The 17,264-nt window shown below is 40.1% G+C and overlaps 1 protein-coding gene across 1 annotated transcript in view; it reads right to left on the reverse strand.

Annotated features, from left to right (window-relative positions):
- Positions 1 to 1,101: 1,101 nt before the first annotated feature.
- Positions 1,102 to 17,264, reverse strand: part of RFC3 (replication factor C subunit 3) — a 16,545-nt gene continuing 382 nt past the window's right edge. Inside the window, exons 2-10 of the mRNA XM_017731254.1 lie at positions 16,744 to 16,982; positions 16,065 to 16,202; positions 14,850 to 14,917; positions 13,092 to 13,189; positions 12,626 to 12,807; positions 12,243 to 12,379; positions 12,017 to 12,115; positions 10,569 to 10,638; positions 1,102 to 8,897 (exon numbers count right to left, since the gene is read on the reverse strand). Coding sequence (XP_017586743.1) covers positions 8,706 to 8,897; positions 10,569 to 10,638; positions 12,017 to 12,115; positions 12,243 to 12,379; positions 12,626 to 12,807; positions 13,092 to 13,189; positions 14,850 to 14,917; positions 16,065 to 16,202; positions 16,744 to 16,982 — 1,223 coding nt within the window. The 3' untranslated portion in view covers positions 1,102 to 8,705. The remainder of the gene's footprint in view (positions 8,898 to 10,568; positions 10,639 to 12,016; positions 12,116 to 12,242; positions 12,380 to 12,625; positions 12,808 to 13,091; positions 13,190 to 14,849; positions 14,918 to 16,064; positions 16,203 to 16,743; positions 16,983 to 17,264) is intronic.

Below are 17,264 nucleotides of genomic sequence, written 5' to 3' on the forward strand. Positions count from 1 at the left end.
CTTTCTTGCTAACCTCAGAGCAAAAGCACAATAGGTTCTTCTATGCAGAAAAAAATCAGGGAGAGTGCCCTGACCATGCATAGCCAACAGCAGACAGGTCCTGGTGGGGCCTAAACGAGGTACTGCCACATTTCTAAAGACAAGAAACTGGCCAAGCTGATAGAGTGACATATTCCTGATCTAGGCATTACTCATTTGTACTTTGACCACATCAACTGCTGCATGATCACAGAAAAGACTAAAGTGTGGAAGTTCTAGGGAAAATTCCCTTATTGAAGTGCATAGGGATTACTTAGAGGTTTTCTTTCTTTTGAAAGCTCAGCACCTTTGAAAATCTTTCCTGAAATTTTTATAGCCTTGGGTTTATTTTGGGGAGAAGGGCATGTATGAGGAAGAGTCTGCTTTGAAACTCTCAGGTTCTGTGACTTTGTTTTCTTTGATTTTGTTCTTAAAATACATCTTTATTGAAAATTTTTCCTAGAGTTATTATTTCAGGTTGAGCACACTTCAGAACATGATTCCTTTTCATAAACAGCTGCCAGCTGTGTTTTGTTGTTTGAAAATAGATAAAATACAGTTGGAAGGTGATTGCTGGACTATTTTTTATGTGTGCATTAAAAGTCTTTGTTGTTCATTTATTACTATATAACCATTCATGTCAACTTTTTATTTTAAAATTTATTGTGTTCTGCCACTTGATGTAACATAATGTGGGAAGTAATTGAAAGATACACCATTTTATTACAGTTCCACTTTGTCAGCTCGTATGATATTTCCAGTCATACGAGACAGACTGGCTTTTATGAGAATTACTGGGTGTACAGAGCCCTTGTGGCAGAGGCAGTAACTCATGACACTGTCACATTCCAGAGATCTTTTCACTGCCTTGTAGCAGCTACAGCCAAGGAAGCAAAGAGATATTTGCTTCCATGTATGCCACTACAAGACCCCTCAAAAACATAGTTTTAAAAGGGAGCTTCATGTTTTAAGGATTGCTCTTTCGCCCTGTCAATAAAACTAGAAGTCAGAAGGATTTAGTAACTCATTTAAATCTGTACAGTGAATGAGCACAGCACAGAAAAGTGTTCCAGTGACCACAAATCAACTGAGAAAATATTTATTAACATAATGCTTTTATCTGCAGATTCACCTTTTGCAAAGATCAGCTTAATTACCTGATTTTTATAGATACAGAAACTGAAACAATTTACTGTTAAAGATTGCAATGTAAAGTAAATATCTGGAAGCAAAATAAACAATAATCCCAAACAACACAGCTACTTTGCTAATGTTTATTTATTAATGTCTCTCCATAATTTTACTTCCTGCTTTTGTTTCCATGGTTTTGTGAAGCAGCATCAGAGACCAAACTTGTTTTCTGAGAAATAAGCCCCTGCATGTTCTTTACGTGCCTGTCAGTATCAGACATATATCATGTTTTCAGACCTAGCATGAAAAAGCGCAGTAATCTCTGGCTTTCAATGCAGCTTTAATTCAATTTGGATATAATATCTGTAATAACATTTCCTTTACTTCCTTCCATGGTACCATCATAGCACATCTTGTATTCTCAGGTGGAAGAGCTAGATAGGCTAATCAGTATCCTCCATCGGTAATGACTGCCTCTGCAGCGCTCCTCTTTTCCCCCTAATGTTAGCATCATTGCGCAAGTGAAGAAAATATTTTCAGCCACAAAATGTTGCTGCCATGCAGGTCTGATGACACCATTCCCTTCATTTCATACAAGGATAATCCAGTCCAGCTCTTAAATGAGTGGCCCATACGGGGACTGAACAACCTCGGGATTATTAACACCGTTCTCTAACAGCATCTCCCTATTTTTCAGTGCATCTTCAGGCGGCCCTTGCAGCTCTGAGCCCCTCCATCATGTCTGCTCCCCCGGTTCAACAGGCTGTTTACCCAAATGCTGCACAAGAAAAATGCCTCTGATGGTAGCAGCCAGTCCTTGCCCTCAAGCACACCTGATACTCAGTTTTTCCTGGAACAACACAGGTATTTTAACTGAACCCGACTACTCCTGTTGGAAGGTTTTAGCCTGTTCCAGCATTCCCTAAATGAAAGGTGCTCATCATCTCCAGTTCCTCCCTTGGGTGCAATGAGTCACCACTAAATTTCTCCTAATACTGATACCCTTATCTACCTGCTCCATGACAGGTGTTTCCAAACAAGATCCATGTCACAGGGACAATGCTAGCCTAGCTGGAAGGAATTTTAATCTCTGGACAACTGTTAGGGGCTCTAAAAGCAACGCTCATCTCAAACAAGGAGTTAATGTCTTTGTTTTGAATGAAATTAACTGCAAAAGGCCACTTCTTCTGTAGAGAAATTCTGCCTAAGGTATGGATTAGACCTGCTTCCACAAGGGATAGCTTGCATTCACAGTGGCTGCCTCTGGGGTTCTTGGGATCAGACTAAATTCAGACTTTTGCAAAAGAAACTGCTCCTGGACATGGCCCTCACAGTGGAAAAAAAGTAAAAGTATGTATTTGTTTGAAAAGATCATGTATTAATAAATCCTCACATTTATGCATGTCAGAAATATTAAAAAGCCATAATCTCTGTTTGAAATTCTTGTTTTGATTAGGATGCCAGTAGCAATACCAGGACTGAGTGCATTCCTTCATTTCTACCACACAGTCTGCATTTGCAGTCCGCAGGGTAGGCACTACCTTGTGCCAAGGGATATAGGAGGGAAATGCTCTGCACTCCTAAGCAGCACTGGATCCCAATTTCTTTTCCTCTTGTGCTCTTTGTTGTTCTGCACTGGATTCTAGAATAGACAGGTACAATTTTTCTAGCTTCATTTAGGCACCAAGTCAGTAGATCTGTACATAAGTCTAGTTTTGTGCTGCATTATTGCCTGTGGAGTTAATGGCAAGGAACAGTTCCTTTAGAGGATGAACTACAGAATATACCTTAGCAAGCTCATATCCAGCACCTGCTTTTCTCTTTCCACTGCTCGCGGAAGGAGCTTGGAGAGGAGTTCAGCCTTAGACAGATTCATCATCCCCTCCACCTTTCTGCCAGGAAGTGCTGACTACACATCCCTATTTTGTAGAAACTGTGTGGGAAAATCCACTGTTAAGCAAGGAGAAAGGTTGCTGCCCTTTTTCTTTTCTCTGCTTTACCTTACAGCATCCACCTCTCTGAATTTATGGTCATTTGAAGCCATACCTGTCCAAGGGACACTTTCAGAATTTCAGAAAAGCTTCCAATGTGTGATACTAACTCTGATCTATCAATGATGATCTCTTTTACAGATACTAATATAAATAAAGCCAATGTCTTCTCACTTTTTCTGATTTGCAGGTCCCAAACAATTCCCTCATGTTGGAGATTTCTGTTTTCTCTACAGACAGTTGCTGAGCTGTTCCTGATTTCTTTTGTGGAGCTCTGGGAAACTGTCCACAGCTCTTGCTTGTGCCCCAGGATCACAAGCACAGAGTGGGGTCCTCTGTTCTGTGCTTACCACATTAAGCACTGTCACACTGAGTCCCATCCAGCCCATGCAAAGGTGACACAGGAGCAGCAATCAGTGCTGTTCACATCTCTGAGTCACTGTGAGCACAGCAATGTTTATCCTCTTTCAGCATAAACAGGTTTGATGACTGTGAATCTATCATAAAAGATGTTTGCCCGCTGGGTAAATGTCTTTCTTCTAATTGTCTGCTAATTGGCAAACAGCTAACCCCACTTATTATCAAAATGCTTTCTCCAGAGAAAAGTCAGCCAAGAGTTTCATAAATGCTTTTCCCTCATCCTTTTTAATTTTAAAAATTGCTCCAAGTATCATTTGGTAGCTATCACCTAAGGAGGCATTCCGTTTGAGTTAATCAGCTCCTGCAAGGCTATCTGTGAACTATCTGAAAGTGCCTTAGCCAGCATCTTGCCTTCTGTGTTAATTAGCAATTACTGACCTAAAATTGTCACTTACCATAGGCATTTGTACTGACCTCTCAAGATCATCCACAAAATTAAAACTGGAAGAAGCCTATCTGGTCACTTACTCTATCCTCTATTCCTCAGAAGTGCACTTATTATTCATGGTGTGTGGCAGGGAATGTAAGTGCAGGGTATGATTGAGAACACCGCAGGTAACTCATCTTTGAAATGTAAATACAATTAATGAGTATACCTGTCTTCCCCCAGGATCTGTCCTTGCCTGCTTTGTCATTCTGATTCTTCTTTCTTCTCTTTGATGGGGCTCCCAATTTTCTTTCCTTCCTTCTCACTCAAGACTGAAACAACATTTTGCAGAAGGATTGTGAGTGGTAAAAAGCACGGGAAATATTCCATGGATTTCTCAAAACACATGCTTTACTAGCATGCTTTTCCTATCTCATTGTGACCAGGAATGAGCTAAGTGTTGCCTTTATACTTTGGCATTACAAATCATTTGACATGAACATACTATCACAAGTTTAAAAAAAGAACACCAGCTTGCTTGCAGTGAAAGCCCACATTGGCAACATTTAGCTATAGTGAAACTGTGCCATTCACTAGCTGTCACAGACTGCCAACTAAAAGCATCACATTTCATACAGCACAGTATATTGTCCCAGGGAAAACCAAGAAAAATTATATGGGGACACACCAGGTCAACAGAGAGAGAGCAGCTCAGTTGGTCTCCAGCTCAGTCTTCAGAAAATTTATTCTTTATAACTGTATACAGTGGCTGGGAAAGAGGTTAAAACACACAAGAAAGACCAACACCTACTCCCTGTCTTGGGACAGAACTGGAGATAGCTCCAAGAAGGGGCCAGGACAGAGGTGGTGGCTGCTAGGAGACACACAGATGTGTGACCAGTGTGTCAGTGGTGACACTAAGTGCTTGTATTAGCTGGTGCCTCGATCCTATTTAAGAGGTGCCAAACCTGGCTCCACTGAAACACTACTTAAGGCTCAAATGATTGGGACAGTATTTGCTAACCCCAGGATTGCTGAAACAGAGAATACAAATTCTTCCAGAAGTTCAGCACACACACTGTACACAACTTTAGAAGACAGACAACTTGTTATAGGAATGTTTAACTGTTACTGGGGTCAATTTTCAGACAAGCAAAGCATCCACTGCTTTAAAAAGGAAAAAAAAAAAAAACAAAATCAAAAACCTGGAATAGGTACCAGGGGTCCTGGTTAATTTGGACAGAAAATAATTTCAATTTTGATGACAGAGAAAATTGACTGAGCCAACTTCACAATGTGTTGAAGTTAATGGCAAACGATTTTAATCTTAGCCATTCTGTGAAATCCAACTAGTTCCTGACATGCACCTTACACAACGTACTACTGATTAGCCTTCAGGGTACATTCAACAATAGACATCAAATTGTTTTAATAATATTCCTCACAGGAGTTAACACTTGGACTTCAGAGACAGGAAATCAAGTATGAATGCACCATTCACCCGTTGCACTGCTGATCTCTGCAGAGCAGAGAAAGTTTCAACAGAAGTAGTTGCTGCCTTAATTTCTTGATCAGTTTTTTAAACCAGTTTCACCTCTGGCTTTCTGTGCTAGCATGAAGCTGCCTCCTCTGCAACCCCTCAGACACATTCAGAGCTTAAGTCCCACGTAGGAGGGAGCAGCTTGGAGTTTTCAATTCCAGCTAGCAGGAGGTGTCGCTGGATGAAAGCGAGGGCAATCCTCTCAGCACCCAATTCAGCAGCAATTCTAAGCAGGTCTCAAAAGATGAAATCAGCTGAAGAAATGGATTATCTAGAGGTTGGTCCTGTTCCAGGCAGCAGTCAGGAGTCTATCTGCACTGCCTCTTCTGTTTGATCTGTGAGGCAGGTGTGCCGTGCTCAGTGTAGGTCCAGTACAGCACTGTTACCGTGTGTGTGCAGGCTCAGTTGGACTCAATCTTAGAGGTGTTTTCCAACCAAAAAGGTTCTGGGATTCTATTCCAGGCTGGAGAGGCAGCTGTGCCAGGAGATACTTGCTTGTCAGTCTAATGTTCTGTATTTTTGGTAAAAGGATTTGCATGGGAGCCCCATGAGGGGAAAACAATGGCAGAAAACTCCTTTTTGTTTCTGACAGCATGAGCTCAAGGGTCCCTGCTTCCTCCAGCAGAGCCCAGGACCTCAGTTCTGCATCACACTGCCTCTAAGCAAGAGCTGCAACTATCCCTAAGGGAGGGGAAGCAGCATCTAAGGCAGTGAGCCTCTAAAACACTCCCAGAAAGCGCAACACTTCCTGATCGTTATCACAGAATCTCTCAAGGTGGAAGTCACGCCTAAGGATCATCACATCCAACTCTGTGCTCCTCACAGGACAAACTAAACCACTTGACACAGAGCAACATCCTGACACTCCTTGAACTCTGACAGGCTTGGTGGCATGACCACTTCCCCTGAAGCCTGTTATGGATACAAAGTCAAAATTTCCTCAAAAATTACTAGCAAGGAAAGACATGTGCAGAGATTTATAAGATACTGTGCCCATTTGTTTAAATTTGTGTTCTAGACTGTGGGAGACAAGAGATAGAAGTAGGGTCAGGAGGGGGAAATGCTGGCTCTCAGGAAGAGTGATAGCCATCTTCTCTCACAGAAATCCTGTCATTATACTGTTTTTTCCAGCCTTGGCTACTCTTGATTCATCCCAGGTAGAAAAGGATAAAAATGCAACTTCAAGAAGTAGCAAGAACACCTACAGAGAGACTAATATTGGGGTTTCAGACCCCTAGACAAAGCTGCTGAGGCCTTTTGAAAGAGCAAGTTGTTCCTCTGCCACAAGAAACCTCCAATACAGCTCCTGCCTCTCCACTCTGCACAGCAACACTGCCCCTGCACATTTCACAAACCCTACATACATTCCTCTTCTCCCACATTAGCTTTTGGGGTTGGTTTCTTTTTGGGGGAGAAGTGTTTCATCATCCTTTGAACTCACGCTTTTACTTTACCACACACCATACTTTAGTAGTAGGGAAACCATAAAGACTGTTCAGCTTTTAAAAATCAGTAGGAAAGACGAGGCTCAGGACAGAGCAGGGCAGTTTTTATGTGCAGTAATTATGTCCCCTCTACAGTTGCGGCCTACTTTGCAACGAATTTAAGTATTCCTTTCCACTATCACTGACTAATTTAATGTTTCTCGAGGATCTTTTGACAGTGAAGACACAACATGACAAGTTACCAGTGCTGTGGATTTGGGTGACAAGCATATGGAAGGAAAAAAACCTTGCATCATTCTACTTCTTCAGGAGCCCAGTTGAGCATGAAGCAGGACAGCACCATCTTACTGAGAATGAATCTGAATGAAAGCTGTGCATTAACACCCCACATGGAACCCTGATATCCTTGAGAACAGCAGCAGTATTTAATCAACTTCAGCTTTAAATACTATCTAGTAATAGCCTAAATTAGCATGGTGAAGTAATAAAGGGCATGAATTGAGTAATTTTTAGAGTACCACGGTACATAGACATGACATGTGAAAGTCTTGCAGCACAGGTAGCATTGGTTTTCTATTATTATTGTTATTATTATTCTGGGAGGTTTTTTTTCACTTTTTCTTGTTGCTTGTGTTTGTTTGGATTTTTTTAAACTTTAGTGGTGCCCTTCAGTGTTACAGTGTGTGGGATATCCCACCTTTCTGAAAGATGTCTACATCAAAGCAAATGAATGCACCTAGGTAGTCACAGACAGTGTAAAACACCAATTCAGCACTTTTGTTCATATTTTCTGCAATTTATTTTGCCATTTCAAAAACGTCCCATATCAGCTTAAGAGGCAAAAAAATACTTGTTAAAAGCTGAAACTTTGCCCCTTGTTAAAAAATAGTCAAAGGAATAAGCTTTACCTGAAGAGCAGGTATGTAGGTTGAGGTGAACCCAAGAGTGTCAGACAGCAAGTGGACTTGCTTTGTAAAGGTATAATCCTTCTAAACAAGGTGTTCCATGTGATTTATAATCAGCACAAAAGTACTGCTCATCCACAATTTCAATGCAACTGCTTACAGAGTAAAAAAAAAAAAAAAAAAAAACAGAAAACATTTGGTGTGAGCACACCAGAGAAAACAGTGAGGCTAAAAAAAGAAGCCAGACAAACATGAAAATGTATAGATCAGCAGGCAGAACATACATGTTCAAGCTGGAACTCAGCAGAACGCAGGAAAAAAAAAAAATCTTTTTCTTACAACCTTGTCCATCTGTGATTAACAAACAAAAACCAAGCACAGAGCATCTGTGTTCTCTCTTCTTAATGTCAGCTTACAAATACTGCAAAGCAGCTCTGATCCTACACATCTTCCAAGGCAACGTGTTGTCTTTCTGAAAGGCCAATGCATTTTGTATGGATCTAAAGATGGATTTGTGGCTGTCAAACAATCCATCTGGTTTCTAAAGCTGAACAAACATTGTTTCATTAAATAGTAAAATAAAAATATTTTACTTAGACCCACATGTAATCAAGCACTGACAAGTAGACATTTGCAATATCATTGGAATTTTGCTACTGCTAAACCTTAGCTCATGCTGCCTTGCCTTTTAGAAGTTATTCTACTGTGCCAGGTCTCCTTTAAAAGCTCGTTCTCAGCTAATCTGCGCATTGATTAGTGAGTATCTGCTGGTGTTCTAATACAGACACAAGTAATTATCAGTTAATTACCAATAAAAGCTGAGACTTATCGGTAATCACAGTTTTGAATATGTATATGCAACATTCTGTGTATGACTTTGGGCATCAGTTAGAACATCATGTCATCTAGCCCATCCTCCATGAACTTCTTGTAAATTGCCATAAACTTTGCAACAAATGCTTCCAGATGATAAATGGCTTTGCTGCCCAGTTGCAAGCGGTGTTCATAGAAGGCTGCCATCTGTGCAACTTCTCCTTTCAGTTGTCCATCACAATTATTTAGAAGTTCTGTCAGGAGACCCTAAAATGGGAAAAAACAGGGCACTATTGGAAAAATTAGGTATTTTTTGTTAAGAAGTTAACCTTGTTTCTCTGAAAATAGCCAAGCTATAACTGATAGTTCCCTCATTAATCCAAGAGAAAAGACATTCAAGAATCACTTACTGGAATAATTTATGCCTTAATAAAAGAAAATTAATTAACCCCATTTCCAAAAACTATAACCTCTACTACATGTAGGCACACGGCCTGAGGAGAATTCTTACCAAGACAGCAAGTGTATTAAAGCCACTTAACTTCTATCTTGACAGCATCAAGCACAAAGAGAAACAACATTAATAAAAAAACAAGAAAAGGGTTATTTAGAATTTAAGTGTCTCTGTCTGTATTTATGAGCATATTTACATGCAGACACACAAGACAACTTGACTGCAATACTTTAGTCATTATAAAACCCCAAAACACATTACTTTAGATTAGAGACAGCAATAAAATCATTGCAAATCCATCTCGATTAAAAGAGCCAGGATTAAGTGAGAAGTATCTCTAGACCATTTCAAGTTTATCAAGAGGGAGTGCGTAGAGAACATGCACCTCTTTCCTCTAAAGCACAGCAATGCAGGATCCACTAACCTACTGTAAGAAAAGAAGGTTAAAGAAACGTCTAAGTACCAGAACCACCAGAAAGCAGACAGAAATTAGTTAATGTGAAAAGAAATTATGTCTGAAGACAAAGCAAACATTACTAGGTTAAGTTGCAAACATTATTTTTGATCTTTGTTCTGCTCCAGCTGTCTTCACCATCCTTTCATCCTGCTTAAAATAAAAACGGCACATCCCACTTGCTTTTTTCCTCCCAAGGTGACATCTATCTTTGAACAGTCCTGCTGGCCTAGCATCCTTCAGAAGACCTTTCCACAAAGGCATAGCAAATACTGAACTTACAACAACAAAACTTTTACAAAAGAAAACAAATCATATCAAGATTAGCCCATAGACTCATATAATTGTTAAGGCTCTGCGAGACCACCAAGATCATCAAGTACAACCTTTAGCCAAACAGCTCCATGCCCACAAAGTGCCATGTCTACTCATTTTTTTAACACCTTTGGGGATGGCAACACCACCTCTTCCCTCGGCAGCCTGTTCCAATGTTTAACCACTCTTTCAGTGAAAAAAATTTTCCTAATATCCAACTTGAACCTTCCCTGGCACAGCTTGAGGCCATTTCCTCTCATCCTATTGCTAGATGCCTGGAAGAAGAGACCAATCCTGAGTTTGCTAAAACCTCCTTTCAGGCAGTTGTAGAGAGCAGTAAGGTCCCCTGAGCCTCCTTTCCTCCAGGCTAAACAATCCCAGCTCCCTCAGCCCCTCATTGGACTTGTGCTCCAGACCCCTCACCAGCTTTGCTGACATTCTCTGGATACAGTAAAATATATCTACATTTAATATAGTCACTGAGAAGGCTGGAGAAGTCAAGGGGACTAAGAATGTCCTCTTTTATTTTTACTCAGCTATGATGCCATTGTTCTTTGACCACAGAACAAATTTTAGTCTGTTTGGAAAGGACACAGCTATTCATCAGTATTTGGATAATTTGTGATGTTTTGGTGTATTTTTTTTAAAAAGCTTTAGTTGAGACTGCCACAGCATTAAAATTTGTAACACATTAAGAGCTAGATAGTTGAATTACCTTCATTATAATCTCAGGAGGGATGCAGTGTGTCAGGAGTTCATAAAGCCGTCCACGGACTTCTAAAAGCCTGTTGGAAAGACACCACAAAATATGAGAAGTATGACCCCAAAGCATACTGACTTATGTGTTTTCACTGTTAGTGAAATACACTGCAGGAAAACAGGCAATCTGTTGGCGATTGAAGCACGGACCCAGACCGGCAGGGGATCTGAATCGTTTATTCAAAGCAGTGAGTTGGTTTTATACACTTTTCTAAGGCACAGTATTTCTATATATGGCGTGACCTATCCCACGTTGCCACATCAGCAGCACACTTTCTCAATGTCCTTCTGTGGGATGATCACTCGCTGTTCACCTGTCAGTCAGATCCCGGCAGGCTCCTCTCCGTAGGGCTCTGCCGTGTGACACCTCCTCTCCCCAGGGTCTGGTGCAGACAAGCCTCTCTGTGTGCTGCCATGTGCTCCTTTGTGCTGCCATGTGCCTCTGCAGGCAGGTTTTACAGCTTGTAACTCAACTTTATTCCATCTCTTCCCACAGCAATCCAAGCAAAGTTTCCTTTCTTCTTTTGGTTTTGTGTGTTATTTTAAAGCCAAAAGAATTGCATGAGTCAATTTCAATTCAAAGGCTCTATCACCTTTTATTCAAAAGATAAACGACACATACTCTAGTTACAATGGTCTCAGTTAATCTAGAAGCTACAAGGCTATTATAACTTGCCTCAGGATTGTTTCCCTTTAATTCTTCTTCATATCTAAGTTATTATTCATGCTTAAGACTAGTGAGGAGACATAAACAATTTATTAGAGCCAGAGAGTTCCTTCATGCTGTTTTTCTGTCTTCATTGTTTATAAAAAGGGGTAAGACAATTAGGTGGCAGAACTGACACAATTAGCCAATGCTCAGCTTTTGATAACAGGAGGTCAGATGCTACAAGCATTTAAATTAAGTGACATCTCAAGCAAGTAATACATGGAACAGACTAAAAGGATCAGACTGTGGATATGATACTGAGATGGATACAGGGGTCATCTCCTGATGTGCTAAAAAAAAGCAATGATTTCTCACTTTCAGTTCTTTTTACAAACATAGTTATGCTAAAGATGGTCAAAGAAAAACTTTAAGTAAAACAAACAAACAGAACCACACCCACCCACCATCCCCCCACCACAAAAGACAGAAAATACAACATGCAACTGAGTCTATGCTCACTTTTGATTACTAAGCTTCAACAGGGAAAAACAAGTTTTTCAGTTCCTGACACTCATTCAGCCTTCTCTGGCAATTTTAAGGCTCAACTCCTCTGGCTGCAAAGTACCAGCTCCAGCAGAAATAACAGAAAATTACACACAACTAAAGACTCACAATTTTGAATACCACTTTTTTATTTAGGTTGCAGAGTACACCAAAAGCATAATTTATATCGCTAAACATGAGCATTCACCTACCTTTGTGGTGTCTGTTGACCAACAATAGCATTTGCAGTTTCTCTCAAATAAACTTCCCAGTCCATCTCAGGAATGTCTTGATCAGCAGTAAAAGGATACCTACAAAATAGTATCTTTTTAGAAATTACAATCAAAGCAAATTGTTACCTATTTTAACAAGGCCTTAAAAGCAAGGTCATTTATGTGTCTGACAGTATAATTTACATTAATCTTTGCAGTGACTTACTGTTGTACTCTGCAGGACTCACACATAAGCAGTGCTTTCCGAAGGTTCCTGCCAGATTTCTCTGCAATCCTTTGAGCCAGTTCCTGAGGAAGAGTCAGGCCTTCTTTCTTACACACACTGGACAAGACATGGCAGATCTGGACAGAAAACAGATAGCAGGGAATACAACACTTAGCAAAACTGTTCAGCACCTATAGATTCTCCTGTTAGAAAGATTTCTGGACCAGAGATGGACCAGTCTTTCATAAGCCATGCTTGGCAAATCATCCAACACAAAGGAAAACTAAGTCATTATGTGAAACTAAAATATTTCATAAGTCCACAGCAAGAACTTATCTAACAAGAATTTTTAAGTAACTTTTTTTGCTTCTGTTTCAACATACATCTTCAATGCTGGGAGCAGGCACTCGTACAGCCAGGCATCTGCTTTGAATGGGCCCTATAATTTTTGACATTGAGTTGCAGCACAGGATCAACCTGCAGGTCGCCATGTACTTCTCCATTGTTCTTCGCAAAGCATGCTGAGCATCTTTAGTGAGTTTGTCAACTTCTGTTAACAGCACCACTGAAAAAAGGATTAAACATAGTGGGGTTTTGTATTAATATCAAATCTTTCTAAGAAAAAAATACTTTTGACATACAAGCAATAATACCAAAATAAGTGGTAACACATAGTAAGGGCAGCATGGTTCCATAGGCAGACAAATAGAGATTAAGATAACCTGTGTGCCTTTTTGACTGCACAACCTTCATGCAATATACAGGTACAAACAAAATGGTGAACTGAAATCTCTGAAAAAAACCCCACATTTAAAAAGCATTTTGACTGGTTTTAACTGTTTTACTCACCTTTAAAATCCCGTTGAGTACTTGTCTCAAGCTGTTGGGACTGTGCCACTGTCTTCAAGAGCTCCTGAATTACCACACGGTCATTGTTTCCCGCGTCACTGTACCCGGAGTTTGAATAAATCTTGTTTTAAAACAACTTTATATTGCATATAAAATACATCTTCCTTAGGTCAACTGAATAAGCAAGAATGCCAAAAGAATTCAGAAGCTGCTGAGTTAGAATTAAGCTAATACACATACACATCGTTGAAAGTTATCCCCTCTATAATAAAAACAACCCAAAGCTTATGCAGGCACAACTAGATTAACAGCACTGTATTCAAACATAGTAAAACCACTGTCAAATGTTTTATTAAGTCATTAAAATAGAATTTATTTTCTTCAGACAATAAATCTCAACTTTTGTTACCTACAATTTGAACAAGGACACACAATGTGAACCTTTTTACACATTATGGAAAAGAACAATTAAGTCTAACCACATAATAGGATGCCTGACTCAAAAGACTGATGTAAATGCTGGGGTTTGTTCTGCAGAGTCCTTCCCAGAAATTAATTTCCTCTCCCTTGTTAGCCACTCATCCCACTCCATGTTACTTGAGATGCACTTGACTTCACTGTGTTATAATTCAGTCAAACTTCACAGGCCATTGCACAGAACAGAGGTTTACTGTCTGGCCACACATAAATGTGACAATTGCTTCATCACTTAAAGCCTATGAATCAGGATATTAATTCTTAATCAAAACTCAGCACTTTTGTATTTAAAATTGAAATACCATTATTTTATGTTTCCAGCTCTAAGAACTCTATACAGAGGAACGGGAAAAGTGTTGGTAGTGTCAGGCTATCAGAGCTGAAGACTGAATGGTCACACATTTGGTATCACCAAAATGACAGATTCAAAACGGTGATTACCAATAAGTCTCAGCTTTTATTGGCAATTAACTAATAATTACTTGTGTTTGTATTAGAACACCAGCAGATACTTACTAATCAATAAAGAGATTACCTGCAGAACAAACTTTTAAAGGAGACCTGGCACAGTAGAGTAACTTCCAAAAAGCAAGGCAGCATGAGCTAAGGTTTAGCAGTAACCAACACCTCCCAGTACACAATGACATTCTCTCATTGTGATTTAAAGCAACATTATGAGGTTTCAGGTAAATACAAATATTTACTTTGGGTCTGGGAACTATCACCAGCAATTTCACAACTGCCAAAGAAGATGTAGACAGCTCCCACTAGAGCTTCTGTTGTTTAAATCAACATCTGACCTCAATCAACACAGGATCCACAGTATTTTGTGGTGATCTTTCCCATGCTCCAAACACTTTATTCGGAGAGTTATTGGGTAAACCTTGCTTACTTTCCAAATTCCTTTATTTTTGTATTTGTGAGAGAACTAACGATATGGAGGTGTTAGTTGCAATACAAGTTCTAAATTTCAACTGAAATGGTGAAATCTGTGAATCCAGAATTGTTTCTCTTACCCAGTCCTCAACATCAACATGCTTATGTAGCACATTAAACACAACGTTATTGCCTTTATACAGCAACACAAATTTTTGTTCACTTAGAGTTGTTCAATTAAAAATCCTCTCCCTGCTCTCATTTGCAGACCAAACCCATAAACCATTATCTGACTTGCTCAGGCAACAAATCAGGCAATCAGTCCCTCGTACCTCCAGGCTGAAGGCACTCACAACATGGTCAGTGGCTTACCTTTGAAGTGAGCCACTTTTACTGCACACTTACCTTGGGTTAACTTCAAGGTGATAATTACTCGCAATGGTGCTAATTTCAATCTTCTTCTTAGAAGGTGTCTGCATACAAAATAAGTGCATTAAGTTTCAGAAAGCGTCCTAAAAATCTCTTACAGCTTACAACTGGCTAAGGCACAGGTAAACCAAGAATCTCAGAGATCAAAGAACTCCTGAGACATAGACTTGGTTATCTCCTATGGTCCCAGCCCCTCCTCCAAAGCGAAAAAAAGGGGGCTGACACATCATCCAGCCTGTAAAATAGCAACAGCAATGACTATGATAGCACCACCTAGAATGTGTTATTGCAAACTCCAGTTACTCCAGAGCTTTGTCAAAGAAATCTCATTAATGGAATCAGCCGTTCATCAGAAGTGACTCTATGTCCACCCAAAGAAAAGGTTTGAAGGCAAAACCACTGGACAAGCCCAAAGAAGCTATTTACTTCTGTTCTCAAAGGACTTCAAGTCTATACTTTGTTTGCAGAAAACACTAGTATTTATATCACCGTTGAATTTGGGTCAGAACAGTTAAGTATATTCTCTATTTCTAGCATTCAGTCTAAGAATATTATTTGTTCCAGCACTGAGAACTAAAAGGCAAACATTAAATAACCTATTTATCAATAAAACTTGATAATCCCTTGCTGGTCAAGCCTTCCACAGCAAGAAGGAGGCAATAAAGCCTTTTAATAATAAACACTTAAATGCCTAAGACCAGGGCAGAGAGAATTTAAATTGATTTTCTGTTTTTGCTAATGCTAAAGCTGTCACTATGAAAATGAGAAAACAAGCTAAAACCTGCATATATGCAAAAACCAGTGCTAAAAAATCTAAAAAATTACCTTTATTTTTACAGACAAATGAGAGTATTAACATTTAATTAAGAGCTAGTTTACCACAAGAGATGTTATTGTCGAAATTGAACTGTAAACAATAAATAAAAAAAGCCACCCTGAACAATAAAAACCACACCACATGAACAGCCAAACAGGCACAGAAAACAACAGAACCCCACTAAAGAACATCTGGAAAATAATTTGTTCATATAACCAAACTAGTATGATTAATTACATAAAAAAGGTTGAAGAGATTGAGAGCAAAATAAAAAATTAATTTTTAAAACTCAAATAAATACAAAGGCCTCACAACAGAAATATGTCAGTATTTGCACATTACTTCACAGCAGATGGGAGACTTATTTTTTTTACCGTTATACTCTGATGCTCAATCCTCAGTTTTTCCACTCCTGCACCATATAATTCCCTTAACAAACACATTATTCTTGTCTTTTTTCCAGCTCCTGATGGTCCATACACCAACAGATGAGGAAAGTCACCACATTGAACCTGAACAAAAAGCAACAAGATCAGTTAGCTACAAAGGTATTTTCCTTATAAAAGCATTTATCCTTCCATTTTCACCCAAGTGTACATTAAATGACTTTTCTAGCACCTAGAATTAAAACTGCTGAAATCCTTTCCTGCAGCAACATTTCCTATAGAACACCATATTTTTCTGAAGGCCATGTGCAACTCATTTAACTTCAAACACCTCACTGCTCGAAAAATACCTCAAGAAAACCAACTACAAAACCCCACTTCAGCATTTATATGCTTCCCATGGTTACTAAAGTGACAGCTGCAAGAAACACACAGGAAAAAGGTTAGAAACACACGGAAAAAGGTTTGAAACAAAGTCTTAAGCAGATACATATATATATTCAGGAGTTTATTTCCTGAAAAGCCAAAAAGCATGACTTGGAGCACATCTGACCATACCCCCCAGTCAGCACTTATGCTAGTTAGACATCACTAATCCCTGAGAAAGTGAATGTGCCAGTCGGCACATCTGGCAGGAAAAGCAGTCCTTTCATTCCCAGCTGCGCACCTTCAGAATTTCTGCTAACTTTAGGCAAACAAGCCAAGCCCTGTTCCCAGGGACACTGAAACCAGCAGGAAGAACATGTGCACACCACTCCTGAAAGAGTGATTCCCTCGCAGCTTTTCCCTCGGCATCAAGGCCTCGCTCCCAAGCAGGGCGCGATGCCGGGACACCTTCCCGCGGCACGGACGCTCCTCGGAAGGCCAGGGCCTGCACGGAGGGAAAGCTCCTGATCCCGGCCGCACAGGAGCAGCGTTACGGGCCCGGAATCCCAATTACAGCATGGGTCAGGTTGGGGACCATAGTGGCCCAACCTCCCTGCTCAAGCAGGGTCATCCCAGAGCACAGGGTATAGGATTGCATCCAGATGGTTCCTGACTCTCTCCAGTGACGGAGACTTCACGGCCCGTCTGAGCAATCTGTTCCAGTGCTCGGTCACCCGCACAGTAAAGTTTTTCCCCTTATTCAGGCGCAATGCCGACTCCGGGGGGATTCTCGCTACGGGGAGGAGAGGACCGAGAGGACCT

Source organism: Corvus brachyrhynchos, unplaced genomic scaffold (assembly GCF_000691975.1).
Source record: "Corvus brachyrhynchos isolate BGI_N302 unplaced genomic scaffold, ASM69197v1 scaffold103, whole genome shotgun sequence".
In the NCBI taxonomy this organism is placed as follows: Eukaryota; Metazoa; Chordata; class Aves; order Passeriformes; family Corvidae; genus Corvus; species Corvus brachyrhynchos.